Genomic DNA, 23755 nt, shown 5'->3' with positions numbered 1-23755 from the left:
TTCCATTTATTTCAGTCTTGAACTCCAGCTGATTAGCTCGTCCCTCCATGACTCACCCATTTCTTTCATTCCCTCCCTTCTAGTTCTCTACTACTCTCCCTCAACCTTCCTTTCAAACTCATGCTACATTTCCTGTTCCTCAACTTCATGCTTAGTGCTAACCTGTACAGCTTCACTTTTTGGTAGAATTCATATCATTTTAAAACTCTGTACAAACTTCATGTAGAACAAAATTGATAGGCAATACAATATTTGTTTATTCCATGCTTTATGTTCTTAAAGACTTCATGTAGCTTATTGTACAGAAATAGGCAAGACAGAGTTGGCTGATGTTGCTTTAATACTAATGCATTTTGCCAAACTGGTGTAGGATCCAGGTTTGTGTCTGTGCTCGACAAGCATAGCCAAGCGCTGGGTTAAATGTTTAGTTTTTCAAAGATTTGCAATCTACATCACTTGGTTCACTTTCGAGTTCCTCCTCCAGAGCACCATTGGTACACTGGAAATAGGTCACATCCATGGTCTTGCAGCTGGGTTCAATCTATGTTTTAAAAAAACAAAGTAATCGCCATTAAATTTTGTGAAATGCTTCAAGAAACAGAATACTAGAAACCAAAATCTTATTAGTCATGCAATAAACAATAAAATTGTTTTGAGTATCTTTGAATTTGAAGTTTGATTAGAGGGGCGAGTTTCTCAATTTTGTTTGATACTGGAGTATAATTTCAAAGATGAAAGGTGTTTACAATACAATAACTGGAAGCTGCCTTTTCCACAACAAGTAATAAATAACTAATTAGTTTGTCTGCATTCTATACTGGAAACACCTCTGGTTTCCTTTAGCATACTAATAGAAAGAGCTGTTGAAAATACCTTTTGGCAGAATAGCTTTACAAAACTGGACATCGGACTTAGAAACAAAGCATTGGAGACAAACGCTGCTCAAAGGTTATTAACAAGACAGGAAATTGCAGTATGTCCCAGGTCACAGGACAGTATGTCCCAGGTCACAGGACAGTAAGTCACGAAATTTGGTCTTTAAACAATGCTAGTTACCTTGTCAACCTGCGAAATACATTTAATATGTCACACATATTACACTGGTCTGGCACACAGGAGGTAAAAAGTCCATTTGATTTAGAACTAAATCTAAATTGACAGCTCAATTTTACAGATATTGGGAAAACACGCAAGCAGAATTATAAAATAAAATCACCAGATCAGAAAGCAGATACAAGATTATTTTAAGCAAGTAATTTGAGCGAATTAAATGATCATTATACCCGTGAAAATATGTGCATCAAAATCAAAACTTTAAATTATTAGGGACTTTTGTCATTTGTGTGGTTTCTATCATTGGAAACTGGGGTGCTTTTAAATTTCAATTCTTCTTCTGTACCAAAGTGCCCTGATATAACAGCTCTTGCCCTGCAACTAGCATTGTATGAGCATAAACAAATTTCTAGCAAATTTTAAAAAAGGTGCAAGAAAGGTGAGAAGAATCACCAGGATTCTAGAGGTTACAATGGTTCATTGAATTGTCAAAGAATTATCTAGCATTATGAGCACAGCACCAATGCAGTTTTTGGGAAATTAAGAAGTTTTATTCTTGTAAAAATGAAAATAGGAGCTGGAAACTAGTATCCTTATGTCATGAGCAACAGTCCTATTTCCACTGGCTAAAAGAATTCACATGGGTGATAAAAGATAACTACCAGTCTCTGGAAATATGGTATATATCAAAAAAGTATCGGAGTCCTCGCCAGCAATCATCATAGAGGGCGATGTTTTGAGGGAACCGTTTTCTTCAGCTGGAAGCTGGACCAGAAGGAATTGAGAGAAAATCCAGGGTGAATTCCTTCTCAAACTGGAATATCTAACAAATGGTTATTTGCCCACGTTAATTGTGGTAACAAAGTCCCAAAATCTAATACCATGGAATATTGGAAGATAGCAAAATTGAATTTGGATTCCAATGCTAATCAAATTTTAATAGAGAAAACACAGGGAAAAATTTTAAATCGTGCAAAAACAGATTTCCTAAAGAAGTTTCACAAGTAATTAATTCATGGAATGTGGGCATCACTGGCTAGGCCAGCATTTATCACCCATCTCTAATTGCCCAGAAGGCAGTTACCAGTCTACATTATTGGTCTTCCACGTTGCTGTGCCTGTGGAATCAAAGTGTAGGCCAGATCAGGTAAGCAGAATAGTTTCCTTCCCTAAAGGACATTAGTGAACCAGTTAAGCTTTTTTAGATAATCAACAATGGCTGAATGATATTAGACTCCAAATTCCAGATATTTATTGACTTCAAATTCCACCGTTTTCTCCAGCACATTACCAGAGTCTCTGGATTAGTTGGCTAATGAGAATGTTACTAGGGCTTCACCCCCTCCCAAACTAATTTTCTATCTGAAGCAAGTTTACATTTATGTGGTGCCTTTAGCAGTTACAAGATATTGTTTAGTGATTCTGCTCCTATATCGTATGGCTTCAAAAGTAATTTACAGAAACAAACAGAGCTGCAGGAGAATTGGGAAGAATGACAAATGTTCCTTTAAAGAGGTGAGCTCTGTGGCAGAGGTGGTGAATAGTGTTAAGGATACTTCAGAGCTTCTGAAGGGGGACAAATCTATTGTCATGAAAGCATTTCAACATGAAGAAAATATTAATCTTGAAACAATGAAAACTTTTTAGCCAATAAACACCAGCAGGCACAAGATACGTGGGTGAATGGAAATTGTTGCAGGGTAGAATTAGTTATAAGGATGAGCTAAGATCATGAAGCATAGAGTCGTGGAAGCCGGCTAAAAGGACATTGAAATAATTTAGTTTAGAGCTGACGGTTGTTGATCTAATAACAAAAGATGTATTTTAACAGCAAGCAGCAAAACTTGAGATTTCAGAAGTATCACTTCTGTAATTCTGAGAGATACTTAATTCCACAGAAAACAGATATTTTGAAATTCAAGACGGGAGTGGGGAGTAGAGTACAAAAGTAGGGAAATCTCAGATGACAAGCAACAGGAGTTTGACTGGGACAACACTACTATTATAGGACAAGCCAAACAGAGAACAGCCAGGGAATTCCTAGAGGCATGGCACTCATCCACAGATTCAATCAATAAGCACATCGACCTGGACCCAATATACTGGCCACTGCAACGGACAGCTGGAACTGACAACTGGAAGCAACAGATACAAATCACAATAAATGCAGGAGGAAACATCACAGAAGCGCTTCACAGGAGGCTCTCAAACACTGAGGGTGTCACCTAGACAGGGGACAAAACGTATGCAACACAAATTCCCAGCTCAGCGAACAGAACCACAACAACGAGCACCCGAGCTACAAATCTTCTCCCAAACTTTGAGTAGGGAAAACTTGTTTCAACTGTACAGAACATTGGTGAGACTAGAATACTGCTTTGTTTTGTGTTGTTTTGTTAACTTTATTTAAGAAAGGATATACTTGCTGTTGTGGTACAGTGGTAAGTGTTTCTATCACTGGGATTCAATACCTGTTCCATAGAAGTAAATAATATGTCCCAACATGTCAGAACAGATGGATTAGAAATTGTGTTTGTAGCAGTTTGGAGAAAGCATTTGGAACATGGGTTGATTAGCTCTGTTAGTTGGTGCAATGACTCCTATCAACACTCAGATGATCTTATTGAAACATGCAAAATCTGAGGGACTTGGCAGGGTAGATACTGACAAAACTTTTTTCCTCATGGGAAACTACAAAGGGGCATAGTTTAAAACTATAAAGTCTCCCATTTGAGATGGAGACAAGGAGATTGTGCCTCAGAGGTTTGTTAGCCTTAGAATTTCCATAAACTGAAAGTGAAGGCTGTGTAATTGAATATATTTAAGCGCAAGTTTACAAATTCTGATCAACAATAATTGTAATGTTAGCCCAAGATGCACACTTCCTGCACCTATTTCTTATGAACAAAACCAGAAATTGCTGGTAAAGCTCAGTAGATCTGGCAGCATTTGTGGAGAGAAATTAGAGTTACTGTTTCAGATCAAGTGACCCTTCCTCAAAATTGTTCTTGGCCCAATACATCATTCTTCCGACAATTTGTTTTACAGCATCCGCACTTTATTATCTTGGGCATGTTGACATAATTTTAGCCAAAACCTAAGTGCATATTAAGTGCTCAAAAGTTAAAAATAACTTGTGGAAATGATCAAACTAACTTGATGTTGCAAATGATAAACAGACCTTAATATCTGGGACTAGGATCAAAACTTAACCAAGTATTTTGAGATGGAAGTTAATGTTCTCAACTGTGAAGATCTTTCATTTATGAGCAATATTGTCAGGCTCATTAAATACTGGCTCATGTTACTAAACTGGCAATCTTACCTAACAACCACACTGTCATATTTACACTAATGTGGGTTTGCACCTTCTAGCTGATGCATTGAGTAGAGGAAACTTCATATGCAGGTATCCAATGCTGGAAACATTTGATGCTGACATCAAATATGTTGCCAGGAACAATATCTCTTCTCTTTAATTTGGAAACAGAACTTAAATAGGAGTTACAGGCTAAAAAAAGCTTCTTCAGTTAACAGATGCTATTTTATGTACAGCTTTTCTATTTAAAATGTGCAATCGCAAGTTCAATTTTCTTTATCTGCACCAAAACCACTTCTGCAGAAGTTTGCTGCCATTTTAAGAAGCGCTGTCATGACAGGGTTTGATGGAGGCCAATCAGTCCTGGAGATAGAAATGTACTGCATCTGAAAAACATTATCCAATCTTGTATTTTAAAAGACTGAGCCACTCAGGTTTACTTTAAATCTTGCTGCAAAATGTTTGCTCTTAAATGTTGCAGTTCTAATAAAGTATCCTGCCCCTCTCCACCAAGATCTCAAAAATACTCTACAATTCAGAGCACTTTTCACAGCTTCAGAATATTTCAAAATATATTACAGCTAACCTTTGCAAGTGCAGTCACTTGTAATGTAGGAAACATGATAACCAATCTCAACTGAGCAAGATCCCACAATAGCATTATAACAACCAGATCATCTGTTTACATGATGTTGACTGATGGATAAATATTGGCCAACCACCAAGGATAATGTCCCTATTCTTTACAAAAAAAATTGTCTCAGGATCTTTTACACTCACCTTAGAAAGCAGATGAGACCTTCAGTAGTGCAGAACTTCTTTGGCATTGCCAACCACTTAGATTTTTGCTTTGAAATCTCTGAATTACATCTTCAATTCACAACTTTCTGACTCCAAGGCAAATATGTTACTCTACAGTTATAATGGCAGCCATGATGTGGAGGTTTTTTAACATTAGATTAGACTTACAGTGTGGAAACAGGCCCTTCGGCCCAACAAGTCCACACCGACCCGCCGAAGCGCAACCCACCCATACCCCTACATTTACCCCTTACCTAACACTACGGGCAATTTAGCTTGGCCAATTCACCTGACCCGCACATCTTTGGACTGTGGGAGGAAACCGGAGCACCCGGAGGAAACCCACGCAGACACGGGGAGAACGTGCAAACTCCACACAGTCGCCTGAGTCGGGAATTGAACCCGGGTCTACAGGCGCTGTGAGGCAGCAGTGCTAACCACTGTGCCACCGTGCCGCCCACTGGCGTTAGACTGGGGTGGGCAAAGTTAAAAATCACACAACACCAGGTTATAGGAGCACGAGCTTGTGGGGCTATGCTCCTTCATCAGGTAGCTGGGCTGGTATTGAGTGTTTTAGCTACAGTTATCATGACACTGAAATTGTACAATAGGAAATGGTATCCAATCAACAGAAGCTTCTGCAACCTCACCTACTCCTCTCTCACCCTCCCAATCACCCAGAAACAAAATTTTCCTCTGTTTTGGCACACTGTCCTGAATACAGCAACCCATTCCATTTCATAATTCTGCAAATGTCAACAGCCTTTTCATGGCATACTTTCCATGTGGCATTGCTTAATGTGAACCTATCCTATCAGAAATAGCAAGACATTTGTTTTCATTTCCAAGACTTGTCCCTGTTGAAGCAAGTTTTGAACATTTACTGCTGCAGCCGAGGTCAGACAACACACATCAGATGCCTTCTTAAACTGCCTGACCCGGTACAAATTGATAGTAGCCTTTTCCACAAAGGAAAACAGATGTATTTTTTAAATATCCCTTGATTATCACAAGCGCTGATTATTAAATTCAAATATATAACCAATGGGATGGTTGGTGGACACAATGACATCCAAAACAGGAGATGGGTAAATACAATAAATTTCCTTTCCAACCAAGTGCAGATTATCAAAAGTTAAGTAAACTGGCTAGACCACATTTTGCTTCGCTCTGATCGCCATGTTTACAGTAAGGATGTAGAGCACTGACATAGGTACAAAATAAGTTTACAATGGTGACACCTGGGCTGTGAAGTGATAATGATCTTTAAAAACTGAACAATCTGGAGCACTTTTCTCTAGAAAAGAAGAAATTTGAGAGGCGATGTCTCGGAAATTATGGCGGCTTTAACAGGATAGACTTGGGTATGCTTGCACTTGTACATATGGTCCCTAATGACCTCACCTTAAGACAGTCACCAATAAATCCTGTAAGGAATTCAAGGGTAACATTTTTACTCAAGAGTTGTGAGGTGGAACTTACTATCATATGTAACAGACAGGGATTCTCAAACCCATTACTCCAAATCCCTGCTGTAGCAGATTTTTAAAGAGTGGGCTTCTCACTCACTCTACATTCAACATCAAAATCCATCAGCTCCAGTACTCAGACCTGGCACCATAATCTCCCAGTGACAGTAGTCAATTTGATCAAGAGCCAGTATCATGTAGGCTCTATGAACAGCTGCCATGAACAAGTAGCAGTCAGCCAAATAAAGATTAATTAAGTAAACCACGCACTAACTGTTCACTCTTGGCCCATTTATTCTACAAATTAGTTGACCTATAATGATCTGGTGTGATGCACACCAGATTTAAACATGACAGTAGAAGACCATTCAGTCCATAGGCCTGTTCCACCATTTAATGATATCATGGGTGATCTGACAATCTTCAACTCCACTTTCCTGCCTTTCCCATAATCCTGGATTCCCTTACTGGTAAAAAAAAAGTCCATCTCAGTCATAAATATACTTAGCAACCCAGTCTCAATAGCCCTTTGCTGTAAATAATTCCAAAGATTCACTACCTTCTGAGAGAAGAAATTCCTCATCTCTATCTTAAATGTGTCTTTTATCCTGAGATTAGCCCTCAGTCTGAGACTGCCCCACAAAAGCGGAACACTTCCATTTCTACTCTGTCAAGTCTTGTATGTTTCAATAAGATTGACTCATTGTTTTAAATTCCAATCGTTACAGCCCCCAACTAACTGAACCACTTCTCATAAGACAGTCCACCTGTGCTTGGTAATGCTGCATATTACAAACTTTTTTAAAAAGAACACTTGTAAAGCTTGCATTTGTCAAATCACAAAAAATGATCACATCTACACCCAGTTTAAACCACCACTAAAACACTCGAGCTTCCAATTTATGCCAAATGCTCTTTAAATATCTAGGTTAAGGGATAAGTGGTAAAATAAGAGCAAAATCTTGAATTCCTGGAGTTTCGAATTGAGTCAACAGATGACAGAGCTTCTTCTTTAATGTGAAATCTTCAATGGTAGGTAAAGTCAATTAGCAGTTGGAATTCAGATTAAAGTTTATGGAATGCCACTACCTATGATCATACAAAAATTTGCAATAAAATCCTAATGAACCATATAATGCAGCAAATGACAATACCACATTGGTTTCGTGGAGTCACCCTTAGAGGTTAAAATTTAGACCAGGAGTTCAGTCCTGCATCTACATGTAATCTGGCAATACTTGGTGATGGAACTGTCTGGGTGGGAGAATAAAAGCAATGTGCATCATGCCAACAATGCTTAGCATGATGGAAAAATAACATTTGCTTCACCTCATGAGGGTGGATGGGGAAGAAATTTCAGTAACTCAAAGAAGTTACTGTGAATGATAGTTCCACCAGGTATTTTGTGATCATGTATTATTTAATAGTAATCATCCAAGACAATGGCCAGAGGCCTCATTAATATTAATATATCTAAATGTATGCCAATCTGCATTTTGTATAACATGAAATATATCACGTGGATAAAAATATTGTGTCTCACTTTGATTTTATTTACAAAGGCTTCACTTAGTGTCTTTAATATTACTAGAATTAATATGAAATTGAAAAACTACACTGAGAACAGACAACTTCAGGATCTTTAATTAGAGACAAGCACCAAATATATTTTAGTTACTGTCCAAGTAACTTCGTTTCCAGTGCTGTATGGTTCATTTAATAAGCCTATTCCTACACACTGACAAAACAGAATTTCAAGTTTACTAAAAATATCCAAAATAGCAGCTTACTTTCTCTTACACCAGTACAGGGCAATTCCTTACTTTGGTTTGGGCTGTGGGAGGAAAAATGTAATTGAAGGACCATGAAGCATCTAAACATTACAATCACTTTACAATTAATAAGTCATGTATTAAATTCCTTGGCTTCTGCTGTGTAGGGTTAGCCTGATTTTGGCCAAATGTTTCTTGCTTTGTTCACTATCAAATGCCATAGATTTAAACACAATTGTTCGGTCTCGAATACTTGGAAACTGCATTATGGTGTCTTAATTCAAAGCCAAATTCCTAAAAAGACAGAAGGAATTAATGTTACGAATCTAGTAAAACTTCATAATTCCTGACAGAGATATTAAAGAAAATTTTGATTTCAAGAGAGCAATTCAACCTAAAGGAATGAAAATTTAAGTTATTTTTAAGGCATCCCTGCGACCTTTGAAAATTCAAGGCGAAGGTCATACTGTTCCATAGCAAAATGATTTGTTATTTTCATTTTTTTTTGATATAAAGAAAACGTAGACATAACAGAACTTGATGGAATATTAGACTAAATATCATTCATTAAAAACTCTTAATTTAGTCACAATGTTTTTCCTTGTTATAGATATATCGCCTTTGAAGACTTTTGCATTAAAATGGATCCTTCTTCTAATGACCTCCCATATCAGCAATATAAATACAACTGAAATTGAGCAAATCAAACTCTAGTTGTCACTGTTAGGAGGCATTTGAAGAAAGTGAGGACTGCAGATGGTGAAGATCAGAATCAAAGTGTAGTGCTGGAAAAACACAGCTGGTCAGGCAGCATCCGAGGAGCAGCAGTCATGTTTCGAGCACAAACTCTTCAATCAGGATATCACCCAAGCTTTGTATATTTTGATTTTCATATATTAACCCTCATCCACAGTTAGAAGAACAAAGTATTTCATAAGAGTCCTATGGACAAGAAGATTGAAAAGATTTAAGAAAAAAAAGACAGGAAAATGCTTCTTGAAAGTATAACTTAATTGATACAGAAAATAGGCAAAACTTGTTATAAATATCTTCTTGGCAGTTGTGCACACCTATATTTAATGACCTTCATTTTACTTGGGAAGAAAAGTATGAAAGAAAGCACTGTACATTAAACCAGTAAGGATAGACACCTCCTGGTCCACCCAAATCACAGTGGTGCCCCAATAGGCTGCATAGTTGGGCCCCAACCACATCCTGTACACACTAACAACTGTGGGGTCTATTTCTGCCTCAAATCCATTTACAAGTTTTCTGACAACACCAAGATTGTAGGTTGGATCTCAAACAATGACAAGACCCAATACAGAAAATTCAGTATGTCCTCAAGGACGCTTACCAACATTTGTAGATGCACTGTAGAAAGCATCCTAATCTGGATGCATCACTGCTTGGTATGGCAACTGCTCTTCCCAAGACCGCAAGAAACTAGAGTCGTGAACACAGCCCAGTCCATCACCCAAAACAGCTTTCCATCCATTGACTCAATCTATAGTTCCCACTGCTTTGAGAAAGCAAGCAACATAATGAGACCCCTCTCACCTGTTATACTTTCTTCCACCCTCTTCTGTCAGACACAACATATAAAAGTTTGAATACACGTATGAACAGTTTCAAGAACTTCTTCCTGGTGTTATTTGACTTTTGATTAGACCACTGAAATGTTAATTCTGATCTCTCTCTCTGTGCACATCTGCAGATGTAACACTGTATTCTGCACTCTGTTCTGCTACCCTGATGTATCTTCTATGATATGATCTGCCTCTTCAGTATGCAAAACACTTTTCACTATCAAAATCAATGCTTTGAGGACACATACTATATACGTAAAACTTGTGCAGTAAGTCACAATAGCTAGATACTTCCTGCTAAAAGTTGAGTCAGTTATGAATTAGGTGATGCTAGTCCGTGCTATTTTTTTTTCATGATCTATTCAATAGACTGACTATAAAAATAAAAATGATTATACTTTCAGGGATGGTTGGGTGATGTGAAATATGACAAGGATGAGGCGGCTCAGGTTCACAACCTTTAAAAGGAGCCCTTCAAGTAAACAATGTCATTTCAGAGCTAACTGAATATTGTTTGCATGAAGCACAAAATAAAGTTTAAGGTATGAACATATGCAAAGCTCATGTAAAACTGTAGTAAGGTATGTTTTACACAACGAAGAATATTGAAGCTACCAAGAGGAAAGTGTAGATTTACAGAGTCTCAGAATTGTAAAGGGCAGAAAGAGGTCATCTGGTCCACTGCACTTGCACCAGTTCTATTAGCTAGTACAGGTACACAATGCTTTATCTGAAAAGCTTGGGACCAGCTGGTTTTCGGAATTTTTCGAATTTCAGAATAAGTGACATTTCAACAGTGAAATTTAAAAAAATTTAGCTAACAGCAGACTTATTGTGAGTAACGGGCCGTGAGAAAGAATTGAGGTCAGCCAGTGCTGGGCCACGCACCCCCCCATGTCACATCTGAGTGACACGCATCGAGTGGGTGTGGAGTTGGGTTAACCGTTTGCATGCCAAACAACCTTGTTAATGAGATAAAAACTTCACAAAAAAACCCTTCCAATTTTGGAGCTTTTTGGATTTCAGGATTTTGGATAAAGGGTTGTCTACGTGTGCCAATCTGCTTTTTCCCCCATGTCACTGCACACCATATCTATTCAAATAATCATCCAAAGACCTCTTGAATGGCTCAACTGAACCTGCCTCTAGGCACTGCATTCTATTTTCTAACTCCTCACTGTGTGAAAACACTTTTTCACATCATCCTTGCTTCATTCGCACATCATTTCAAATCTATAACCTCTCTTGTCTTCCTTTCATGAGTGGGAACAGTTTCACCTTCTCCGCCCAGCCTGCTCCATTTTGAAAAACTCTATCAAATCATTCCCCCAGTCTTCTTCTCTCCAAGAACAGTCCCAAGTTCTTCTTGTAAATCCCTTTTGCATTCTCTCCAATGCATTCCCACCTTTCCTATTATACAGTGGACACAACTGTACAGAATACTCCAGCTGATGTCCAATATGCATCTTGTAAAAGTTCACATGTCCTAGACCCTTGTACTCTATAACCCATTAATAAAGCCATGAACACTATGTTTTAACTGCCCCCTCCACCGATCTGTGCACATTCACATCCGGGTTTCTCAACTCCTGGACACACTTTAGAAATGGTACCCCCTATTTTGTACTGTCTTTCAATTTACATCTGACCAAAGCACATCACCTCACTTTTCTATACTGAACCTCATCTACCATCTATCAGCTCACTCTGAAATGGTCTTCTATACACTAAGATCTAGATCATTATAATACATCAGGAAAAGAAAAAGGCCGATGCCAACTGCTGAGGAACTTCACAACAAACTTTCTTCCAGCCCAAAAAATATCTATTGACTATTTCTTTTGGTTTCCTATCACTCAGCCAATTTCATATCCACATTGCTACTGTCCTTTTATACCATGACCTTTAACTTTTTTCAGCGTGGAGTAGGACTCTATCAAACACCTGGAGGTTCATGCGTACTATATCAAAAATGTTCTCATCAACCCTTTCTGTTACCTCTTCAAAAAAACTCCAAGTTTGTTTTCTTCATCAACCCACCTTATTCCATGTGACTACTAATTCTTTCCTGAATAATTGTTTCCATAAGTTTCCCCATCACCAAAGTTACACTATTTGGTCTGTAATTGCTGGAATTATTGTTATTACTTTTCTTGAAAGCCATAATTTTTGCAATTCTCCAGTCTTTTGGCAAAGCTAGGTGGAAGGGTGAGTGGTGAGGAGGATGCAAGGATATTGTATTGTGACTGTGACAGGCTGAGTGAGTGAACAAATGCATGGCATATGGAGTATAATGTTGCTAAATGACAGTATGCACTTTGATAGCAAAAATATGAAGGCAGATAATTAATTGAATGGCTATAAATTAAACGGAAATGTTCAGCAAAACCTGGGTGTCCTCATGCACTTGTTACTGAAGTTAAGTGCAGGCAGTAAAGAAGGCAATCTATGTTGGCCTGCATAGTAGATGATTTGAGGACCTGAACAGGCATGACTTGCTTCATTTATAGAGGACACTGGTTTATGCAGTGTTTATCTCCTTATCTGAGGAAGGATGTTCTTGCTATACAGAGTGCAACGAAACTTTACGAAACTGTTGGAGTAATATTAGGGCGCATGGTATTGGGAGCAAAGTACTAGATTGGATTGAAAATTGGTTGGCTGATAGGAAACAAAGGGTAGTGATAAACGGCTCCATTTCGGAATGGCAGGCAGTGACCAGTGGGGTTCCGCAGGGATCCGTGCTGGGACCGCAGCTTTTTACAATATATGTTAATGATATAGAAGATGGTATCAGCAATAACATTAGCAAATTTGCTGATGATACAAAGCTGGGTGGTAGGTGAAATGTGATGAGGATGTTAGGAGATTACAGGGTGACCTGGACAAGTTAGGTGAGTGGGCAGATGCAGTTTAAATATGGATAAATGTATGGTTATTCACATTGGTGCTAAGAACAGGAAGGCAGATTACTACCTCAATGGAATCAATTTAGGTAAAGGGGCAGTACAGAGAGATCAGGGTGTTCTTGTACACCAGTCAATGAAGGCAAGCATGCAAGTACAGCAGGTAGTGAAGAAGGCTAATAGCATGCTGGCCTTAATAACAAGAGGAATTGAGTATAGAAGCAAAGAGGTGCTTCTGCAGCTGTACAGGGTCCTGGTGAGACCACACCTGGAGTACCGTGTGCAGTTCTGGTCTCCAAATTTGAGGAAAGACATTCTGGCTATTGAGGGAGTGCAGCGTAGGTTCACGAAGTCAATTCCTGGAATGGCGGGATTACCTTACACTGAAAGACTGAAGCGACTGGGCTTGTATACCCTTGAGTTTAGAAGACTGAGAGGGGATCTGATTGAGACATAAGATTATGAAAGGATTGGACACTCTGGCAGCAGGAAATATGTTTCCACTGACGGGTGAGTGCCAAACCAGAGGACACAGCTTAAAAATACGGGGTAGGCCATTTAGGACAGAGATGAGGAGAAACTTCTTCACCCAGAGAGTGGTGGCTGTGTGGAATGCTCTGCCCCAGTCTCCGGATTCATTTAAGAAGGAGTTGGAGAGAGCTCTCAAAAGATAGTGGAATCAAGGGTTATGGAAATAAGGCAGGAAGAGGATACTAATTAGGAATGATCAGCCATGATCATATTGAATGGCAGTGCAGGCTCGAAGGGCTGAATGGCCTACTCCTGCACCTATTATCTATTGTCTATTGTACCAAATTGATTCCTGGGATGGCAGGTCTAACATAACAGGAGAGATTGAGTCAGTTTTATAATAATAAGCAGAGCGGTGGTGGGTGGTTCACAATTAGAATTCGCATAGAAACTTATAAAATTCTAAGACAACTACACAGCTTACTTGCAAGATGGTTGTTCAAAGGTTTGAGTCATTCTGAACTAAGGTTCATAGATTAAGGATAAGGGGTAAACCTTCTAGGACTGAGATAAGGAGAAAGTTCTTCAGCAGAGAATGGCGAGCCTGTGGAATTCACTCAAAGTGATTGAGGCCAAAACATTGTGTGTTTTCAAAAAGGTGGTACATAAAGACCTGTGGTAAAGGGGTCAGACCTTTTATTTTGAGGGGGACAAGATGATACTATTTAGCTTGATGATCAGCCATGATCATTACAAATATTGGAGCATGCTCGAGTAGCTGAATGGCCAACTCCTCTTCATTTCCATATTTCTATATTTAATACCTTACACCTGTTGTAAGTGCACTATTTCTTTCTAATAGAAATTTCTACTCCTTCTGATAGTCAGGGTTCGAACAAAGGCTTACAAATTGTGTAAGGTAAAAATAAACAGAAAAGAGACTCTGATAATTTCAAGAGATCTGTAATTTTAACTTCTTTTTCCTTTTAGCACCAAAATTCTTCCAGGATACCAAAAGTGTATCATTTATTTTAAATATCTTGGAAAATAGATGAGTAGTTTTGACCGAAGTACAAAAACACTAGATGCGAAATTGCTTACTATGAGCTAACTTATTAATTAATATTAATCAGTACCAATAAAAATTCTTAAGGCAGATTACTTACCTTTCGATATAGTCTTCCTCATCCTCGAGGCATAAATGCAATATATACAAGTAGTTCTTCTATAACGTGGATTTATTAATTATGATTTGTCTATGTGATTTGTGAATTGCCACTTTTTTTTCAAGTGAAGTCCTGTTCGCTGTTATGGGATTCTTACCATTAGCAATAGGTGTACGAGGACTGGACTCCGTGTCGGTGTCACATGATCAGTCAGTTTGTGTGCTTTCTCAGGAAGAACTTTGTGAAAGGTATTGTGAAATGTTTATGTCCACAGCCTGAGGTCAAGCTGCTGGGAGTAATCAAAGATTGAAATTTCACTGGAATTGACGAACAGTAAAATAGTGTTGAGGAGCAGTTTGAAACTTGGCTTTGTTACATGTATTCAGAGCTTTTTTTCTTTTTATTTAATAAAATGCTAAGATGTTAAATAATATCTGCAGACTCATGTGAATCTGTTTCGGTGACTAATCACTATAATAGGTAAAAACAAGGACTGCAGATGCTGGAAACCAGAATCTAGATTAGAGTGGTACTGGAAAAGCACAGCAGGTCAGGCAGCATCCGAGAAGCAGGATGCTGCCTGACCTGCTGTGCTTTTCCAGCACCACTCTAAGCTGATCACTATAGTAAACAACTGCAAAAAAAAAAAATAAATTCGGCAAAGGGGCTTGGGCATAATCAGTCAGCTGCTCAGGGTGGTCACAGTCAAGAAACTCCGCATACAGTACATGAAAGAGAGAAGGTGGGTAGCACACTGTTACTTTTGGTGCATGTGTGGAATATCCTGAGTGGGTGAGTAGGCTGTGCAGAAGAGATTCAGGGTTAGTGAGCAAGAGTGCGAGTGAGGATGAAATTGCAGGAAATGGTGGGTACGGCAGCAGAGATAAAGTGAGTGTGAAGAATCAACCAGAAGATGGTGGCACTTTCACTGGCAAAGTGGAGAGAGTCATTGATCATCTTCCTACATTCTGCGCATTCCTTCAGATGGTTGAGACTGCACTGGCCTGGATGGTAACCAGGTGGGCACGGTTCCAGTAGAATGCTGTTCACTGTTGACCTGGGAGAAAGGACCTCCATCACTCCATCCCTAGCAGCAGCATCTCCATGTCTCTGCCCAGAAAGAGGCTATTTTCCTGGCAATTGTCTGCCACGTCCAGGGCCAAAGTCAGGAACAATGCAGGGCAGTTCCAGACTGACAACTCTTGTGTGGGTGCACGATATCTTTTTAAAGATGGTGCTGCACCACAAATGTTGGTGAATTTGAGATAGCCAGGAATGGTGCATTGTTTTGGAAATGGCACATAGTATAATGGTGTTAGAATGCGAAAGAGGGGTACCAAAGGGTGGGACAGATAATAAATCAGGAAGGTTTTATAAAATAAGGTGCTAGATGTCTCCAAACATCACAATGTGCAAACCTCGAAAAAAACTTGGCAAAACTTGGCAACACCTAGCGAAAAACATTAAGAGTCAGCATTTGCCATCATTGAACAGTGCATTGAGTATAAGAGTTAGGAGGTCATGTGGCTGAACAGGACATTGGTTAGGCCACTTTTGGAATATTGTATTCAGTTCTGGTCTCCCAGCTATAGGAAAGATGTTGTGAAGCTTGAAAGGATTCAGTAAAGATTTACAAGGATAATGCCAGGGTTGGAGGGCTTGCGCTATAGGGAGAGGCTGAATAGGTTGGGCTATTTCCCCTGGAGTGGAGACTGAGGGTTGACCTTAGAGGTTTATAAAATCATCAGAGGCATAGTTAGGGTGAACAGCTGAAGTCTTTCCACAGGAAAGGGGAATCCAAAGCTAGGCAGCATAGACTTAAAGGTGAGAGGAGAAAATTTTAAAAGAGATCTAAGGGGCAACGTTTTCACAGAGAGGGTGGTGCATGTATGGAACAAGCTACCAGAGGAAGTGGTAGAGACTGGTACAACATTTAAAAGACATCTGCATGGGTATATGAATAGGACAGGTTTAGAGAGTTATGGACCAAATGCTGACAAACGGGACTAGATTAGTTTAGGATATTTGGTTGGCATGAACAAGTTGCACCGAAGACTCTGCTTCCATGCTGTACATCTCTATGACTATGACTTTCCAACGTTTTTAATGGGAGACAGCCCTGAAGTGTACAAATGATCATATGACAAACAAACAATCAAAATTAAAGATCTAAGCACTACAAAACAACCAGGTCTCTGGTTATACTAAAACTTCAGAGGCCAAACCTTAACTTCTTTCATGAATTTACAAACTCAACAATGAAAGTGCTTGGGATGCAATGTGTTTGAAGCTTAGAAAGCATCTGGAAAAGTCCAACCCTTGTGGCAATACAGGACAGAATATGGTGGATGATTAAAAAGAAATTAGACTGAAATAGCAGGACATGGAATACCACAAAAAAAAGTTGTGTTAGAGCAGTCAAAGTCCAACATCCAAATACTACAAGGCATCACTTAGTCTCATATTCACATGCCTAAGTAAAGTGGATGAGGAAAAGTACAAGTTTAATCTTAAGTTTGCAAAGAAAAAAAGTCATTAAGAGCAATAGGACTCAAAACATTTATAATTTGAAGAATTTAGATCAAGTTTGATAATTGGTCAATTAAATTAAATTCAATACTCAATAAGTATTACATATTTCTTGTAAAGCAAAATTAGTGCAGGGAGGCTTACATAAAGTATTGAAGGATTCATTTTAATGTTGATATATTAAAAATCCCAAAAAGCACAATCCAGAAACTGAAGTCTAAAAGTCTATGAAGTCTTTTATCATGGATTGTTCCAATCAGAGAAGAATTGAGCACTATAGCTTAACATTATTAAAATAAAAATACCCAATTCTTCTTCTTCATTCTCCATTAAATTCTGCTCCAATTGATCTTACCTGAACTCTTCAGTCTTGAAGAAAAATTCAAAAGCACGTTCTTACCTGGTTTATTTTCTCTTCTTCCAGTCATCATCTATGGTGTGAAAAATACGAGTAGCAACTCTAAGAAACTAACAATGCGCAGACAAGATTGTTAGAAAGGAAATACTGGGGATATCTACAGAGTTGTGAATATTAGATTATAATGCAGAGCTCACTTCAGTGATAGTCAAGTAAATTAGTTGATCATGCTGCCAAGCTGCAAATGTAAACAATATATTAAACTGTAATTGGATCAAGCAGATGCAGTCACTAGATTGAGAACTCCACTACTGATACAGGCTATGCTTCAGCGAATTCCACCCAGCAGAAACTGTTCAACCTGGGAAAGCAGTTGGGGGGAGAAAACAAGTCTTTTGACTGAAGTTGGTTTGTAAGATTTGGAATCCAAATAATAAAGGCAAGCTACAAATTCCAAACCCCACTGCTTTCATCTATCAAGGACAAAAATGGAGTCACATTAAAACGCTGAGAATACAGGCAAACAAGACACAGGTTCAAAATATGAATGCAAAGTTGACGACCTTTCATCAGAAACATGAAAATTTTTCTGTCCACAAATGCTTCCAATCCTTGCAAAGTAATTGAAGCATGGATATTAAAAGTCCTACTGCAGCACATTTAACACATAATTAGGAGCTCTTTCCAAAACAAATTCACACCGTGAAAATCCAGCTACTTCTTTCCAATTCTAAAATCTTGGTACAAGGATAGCGGAAAGAACACGGATTGTGAAATGGATGCTCAGTTCCTTCACAAGAGGTCAAAATCGGAAGGCTATTCAGCCTGCTTTATTCACACATTTATTCCAAAAACTGTATCAAAATTATCACGCTTGGAGATTTAGAAATTAGTTGCTTGCTTATTACAGCAGGTAGATGATATGATTAAGGCCGGCGTAAACTCTGCAGTTCCAGAGCTGCATGTGCTCAACGTCTCACTTGCAGCTCCCAAACTTTATCAGTTGGTTCTCCTTTTCATGAAAAAAATCTAGAGTTAAGTTTAGTGAAAGTTAAACTCAAAGAACTAGAAGGCAACATAATTGCCCTGTGGGAATCAAAGGTTAAAAATTACAATAAATTTCAGTTTCAAATTAGTTTATGAGGAAAGAATGGTACCATCGTGCTGCCTGTTCAGGTCACTGGTTAGAGTTAATTCCTTGGGTCCAATGATGAGATTTTAATTTTGCACCACTGATGTTTCTAACATAGCATTCACAATAAACTGTTTTTAATTATCTCTGGACTGGACATATTCATCCTGTATATTTTGTGAAATTCCTACTTTAACGATGCTCTACTGGCAAATTCTGACCACAAAGATCTTCTAACCAGTTGAATAATATATTAGAACACTTATGTTGTCAGAGAAATTACTCTTCAATCAATTAAGCTTAAAAGTAGTTACCAAGTGAATAATTTATTAGAAAGCTTATATTGTTGGAGGAATTACTCTTCAGTCAGTCAATTAGGTCAAGTTTGCAAGTGGTTCCAAGGGGCTCACGTGACGCAGTGGCAGTGTGTCTACCTATGGACCAAAAGGCCTGGATTTAAGTCCAATCTACTTCAAGTATGTGTCATAACAAAGATTTTTTAAAAAGTGATTCCTAATATTAATCACAAAAGTGAAGGTGAAACATTAAACTTTGTCATACTGAAAATCACATCTGCATCTCACCACTCTGGCAATATTTTTTTAAAAATTCAAACTTTTGCAGAGATTGTGTTTACATCTTAAAGTCTCACCAAACATCCCAAGTAAAAGCTTCCTTTGCTCAAAATACATGCAACTTTCAATTATACTTTTATGTAATGGTATATTTGTGCAAAAGATTAGTTAATTCATTACTTTATTACCTAAAGCACAACATAGTTGTGAAAACAATTCAAATTAAGTTAGCCTACTATGTGAAATCACTAGCAGTAGTAATTTAAGATTGTAGAACTATTTCTGCCATTAGAAGATTTAGCAAATGTAGAGTCAGTGACGAGTGGGGCTATAAAGTTTAAAAAAAAGACAATGAGTAGTGCGCTTCGGATAAATTTATTCACAGTGGGCTGCTAGTGCTTAGCCACATTAGAACACATGTTTTGTTTTCTTTACTTGTTTCATTACTGTTCTGTTAGTCATTTAATGTTGCCCAAATCCCACATGATCACACATTCCCTGTTTGTTCTTTTCCCATCCATCTCCATTTGGTCTGCTTAAAACCTATTACATTTCTATTCTTCCCAGTTCTGATGAAAGGTTATCGACCTGAAATGCATTTCTCACGAGCTATTAGAAATTTCAGCATTTTTTGTTTATATTCCCATTTTCTATGATTAAGATCATTTAAATTAACAGTGTGAAATCTATTTATTATATTTAGACTTTCAAAATGTCAATAGTGCATTTGGTTTGCATAGGGAGAATGTCACAGCCAATTGTTAAAGCTGCATTACAACATACACAATAATAAATACATCATAATGCTATCAATAAGTGATAAAATAAAAGAACTAACATAATCTGGATTCATGTATGGCTCACGATTGTCCATCACATAAACAACAGTTGGATCACAAGAAATAGATTTCATATCTAAATAGCTTCTATACATATTTACTGTGCAATATAATTACAAAGATGTGATCTACTCTACACCTAAACTGTATGAAATCTTGATAAGACCATAAAATTACTTAAAGCATGAAATTACATTTTTATCATCCTAAAACCTTTACAACACTGAGGAAAAAAAAACACTTGAAATATTTGCATGAGTATATAACCTTAAACTGGATGTAAAATTATTCACACAAGTTATAAATTGGCATTTCTTTAATTTAAACCATTTCCAAATGCTCTTGTGAGGATCAGTTCAGCGCAGCAATTAGCCATGTACATACATCAGTTTTCAAACATTTTCAAAAGTCTACCAATGCATACATAATCAGTTGATTATATTTTTCGATTGATGGTGACTCAAGAATATCAAGCAGTTAAAAGAATGCACAGATTAAAACAATTTTCAACAAGTACTAGAGGTTTTGTGCAGTTTTAATGACAACTTTGGACTTTATCCTCAGTTTTGTACTTTATTGTCCAATTTTGTTCAACTGTTGACCACTAAAGGTGGGGAGGTTAAGTTTTCAACTTAGTTGTAATACAGGAGTCTCTTTTGCAGAACATCTTGGGGTCTGTACAGACTTTCATATTTGATAGACTGAACAGCAAATGTAAAAAAAAATATAAAGTGATTGGTGCAATGGCCAATTCTGCAAACAAATGCAAATCTTTTGCGACACTCAGTTCACACAGGAAACTCACATGCTAAGTGCTGAGCCATGAAATTAGTCCATGACTTCAACTGATAATAAGACAATTGTATGAAAATTGAGCAGCATATGAAGAGAATGAAATATACAGCATCTCACCAGTCAGTGCAACATAATACTGCTCCACTTGTTACACTTCAAAATTCATAATTCAGAATCTTAATTTTTAAAGCAGTCTCTCCAAATATGCAAAGGCTCAGACCTCCATGTCACTACTTACTACTGATTTTAGTATTTTATCACAATTTTAAAAAATAAACATTCAGTCACCACCAATTTATTTATTTAGTATTTGGACAATTCAAATGGCTTTCTTCCTAGAAGTGTTACAGAACAGGTTAACACAGAAGTCTTCAAGTAGTATTTGGCTACAACACACATCTTCATTAACAGTTGCCCTCATCCTCAGGATGCAGAATATTCATACCATTTGGAAAGCAATTGATACAGTGTTGAAGTACCAATAAGTAAACCACCACCAGTGCTTCCTTCAATCTGATGCTCCTTTGTATAGTTCTTTTTGTGAAGACTTCACAAAATAGGAAATGAGGCCCAAGCGAAAACATTAGCACTGAACAGAAATTAAATAAAAAGTATCTCAGGAACAGTAATTATGCTTAGAGTTGCAGAACCATTTCACCTTCGTTTGCTGTTTACTTTTTCCTACATGGTTAAGTGCCCTTGTCCTATGCCGAAAACCAATCCTATCCAAAATGCATCCTTTTCATCTACCGTATTCTATATGCAATGGTATATCTCACCAAAGTGTAAGAATTTTAAAAGTGTTTACAAGTATTGTGAACAACTTGGGGTAGTTCCAGAATGAAATGTATTTTAAAGAAGTTGTACTGTGCTTCCAACTTTGGGCATCATGGCATCGAATGTCTAAGTTACTCATTCTTTGGAAGGGCTTTTAGGAGGAAAATGTGGGTTTTACTAAATTCCAAGCAATTTAATATATGTGCAATAACCACTGGCTACACAGCAAAATTTCAGTGCTGATCCATTACTTAACAAGTTCAACCTCACGGGATTTCTCCCAAATCACTGCTGCAAAGACAGCTGCTCCCACGTCTCAGCTGTTTTGGAATCAGCTATAGCAAGCATAAAGAAGCAATAATGACAGTTTTCTTAATTTTTCCTCTTTGAGAGAGCCCTTATTTTCATTCTGTATTGTTCATAGTCTGGATAGAAGCAGGAACATAAATGTTACTGAATTCCAAGTACAAACATGCTCGACTACTCCTCGAGACAGAAGGTGCACCAAAACCACTGTACAATCAGTATTCTCATCTAACATACTATGAACCATCTTCTGCAACAGGTACAAAAGTTACACCAATTCTGTATTATTAATAAGCATCAATATGGTTACAGGCAAAGCACCATATGCAGGTGAACATCACTGCTTAACCAATCAAGTGATGCAAACTAGTTCCAAAAAGCACATAAGGCTAGCAGCTCTAAGATTTTTTTTTTAAAACTGCGAGCATAGGGCAGGAAATGTTTGCTTGGAATACACAGAACCATTAGCAAAACTTCTACGAAAAAATAGATGTGAGAACAGAAGAGATATTTCTCAGGTTAGGCAATGTAGTTGCATTGATGGTATTGGATATTTAACAAACCCACATCAGATGTAAGAGACATCAGTTGTTTCAACAAACGAATGAGTAATTGATGGGATTTTTGGGTGTTTGGGTGAACATAAAATCATCCAATTAGTAGATCATCCACACACAGCAAAAATCCATCAGTGCACAATAATATATTTGCAATCAACTGGAGTCTGGAATAAAACACTCAACAAATTGAAAGTTTGCCATGAGTTGGTATCCACTGTAATTGAGAACGTGATTTCTAAAATTAGACACAAGTTTGATTAGAGACTTTTCAGTGTTAATTTAATAAACTTCATTTGTACAGTATGGAAAAGTCTCCAATTGATTGTGCTGTCATCAACTGCTCCCATTCTAAAGTGAGTTATACTCATCTTGCATCCAATCCTACTCCACTCATGCATTCTCCATGTCGTACTCTGTAGGTTACAGAACAAACTCCCACTCGCACAGGAAAAATCCAACAATTAAGATGCTTTGAACAAACGAATACAAAATAATTTTTTTTATCTTTTGCTTAAACTACAGTCGCTCAGTAGGCAAAATAATTTGAACATGGCTTTGTGTTTAACTACATAATTATTCTGACAATGTCATCTAAAAAATCCATTTTTTAAACAATTACAGCACTCTTTAATTTAGCATTCACACATGCATACATTGTTTAGAAACAACCAGCCATCATTTTTCAGTGTTGGGTCAAAGGGGATGGGGCCATTGCAAAATTGCAGAGTGACACCAAGACCCACAGAGGCTGCTGGACAATGGCAATACCCGTTTTAAGACTGACCAAAAGGATAAGGGCCATGGAAACCCTGAAAAGAAAAAAAAGAAGAGTGAAAATGTTTTTCTTAGCAACAGAACAGAATTTCATGGGAGTAGTGTGTTAGTATCAATCTCCACTTAGTTTAAAGTAGGGCTGTAACGAAGCCTCAAGAATTGGCATGATACTTCATTAGCTTGAAAGCAAAATATCAATCTGTCAAGCTCTCATTTCAACTTCCATTTTTATCTTTTTCTTTCCCCCTCACTCTCACTTCAACTTTCCATTTCCAATCAAAACTGGACAGAATAGACCAACTGGAAAAATTCCCAGCTGGGTGGCTTCAGTTTAAGTCCAGGTTCAAGTGACCAGAAATGGGCCAATTTTAGCAGGCTCAGTTTCATGATATTTTGGAAAGAAATGGAAAATTCACAGCATAATTGGATGCAAAATTGAAATTCCTAATTATGTGGAGCAACTTCTGGACAGAAATGACTTAATTGTCCAAAAGAGTTGCAAAGCGTCCGGTCAATAATTCAGAAGGTGATATTTTATAAAGGCTTCGTTACTGCTCTAGCCCG

General features: G+C 37.8%; 1 protein-coding gene across 4 annotated transcripts in view; it reads right to left on the bottom strand.

Annotated features, from left to right (window-relative positions):
- Window positions 1–322: 322 nt before the first annotated feature.
- Window positions 323–23755, bottom strand: part of ilrun (inflammation and lipid regulator with UBA-like and NBR1-like domains) — an 87226-nt gene continuing 63793 nt past the window's right edge. For 2 of the 4 annotated variants that reach the window (XM_060845547.1, XM_060845543.1), the window contains one exon: window positions 22680–23226. In XM_060845547.1, coding sequence (XP_060701530.1) covers window positions 23100–23226 — 127 coding nt within the window. In that variant the 3' untranslated portion in view covers window positions 22680–23099. Of the gene's footprint in view, window positions 542–22679; window positions 23227–23755 lie in introns of those variants that run through there. The other 2 variants (XM_060845545.1, XM_060845546.1) reach the window with 2 other exon arrangements.

The sequence above is a fragment of the Hemiscyllium ocellatum genome, chromosome 26 (genome assembly GCF_020745735.1).
Source record: "Hemiscyllium ocellatum isolate sHemOce1 chromosome 26, sHemOce1.pat.X.cur, whole genome shotgun sequence".
In the NCBI taxonomy this organism is placed as follows: Eukaryota; Metazoa; Chordata; class Chondrichthyes; order Orectolobiformes; family Hemiscylliidae; genus Hemiscyllium; species Hemiscyllium ocellatum.
The sequence above is the reverse complement of the archived record's forward strand: the minus strand, read 5'-3'. Positions and strand labels throughout refer to the sequence as shown.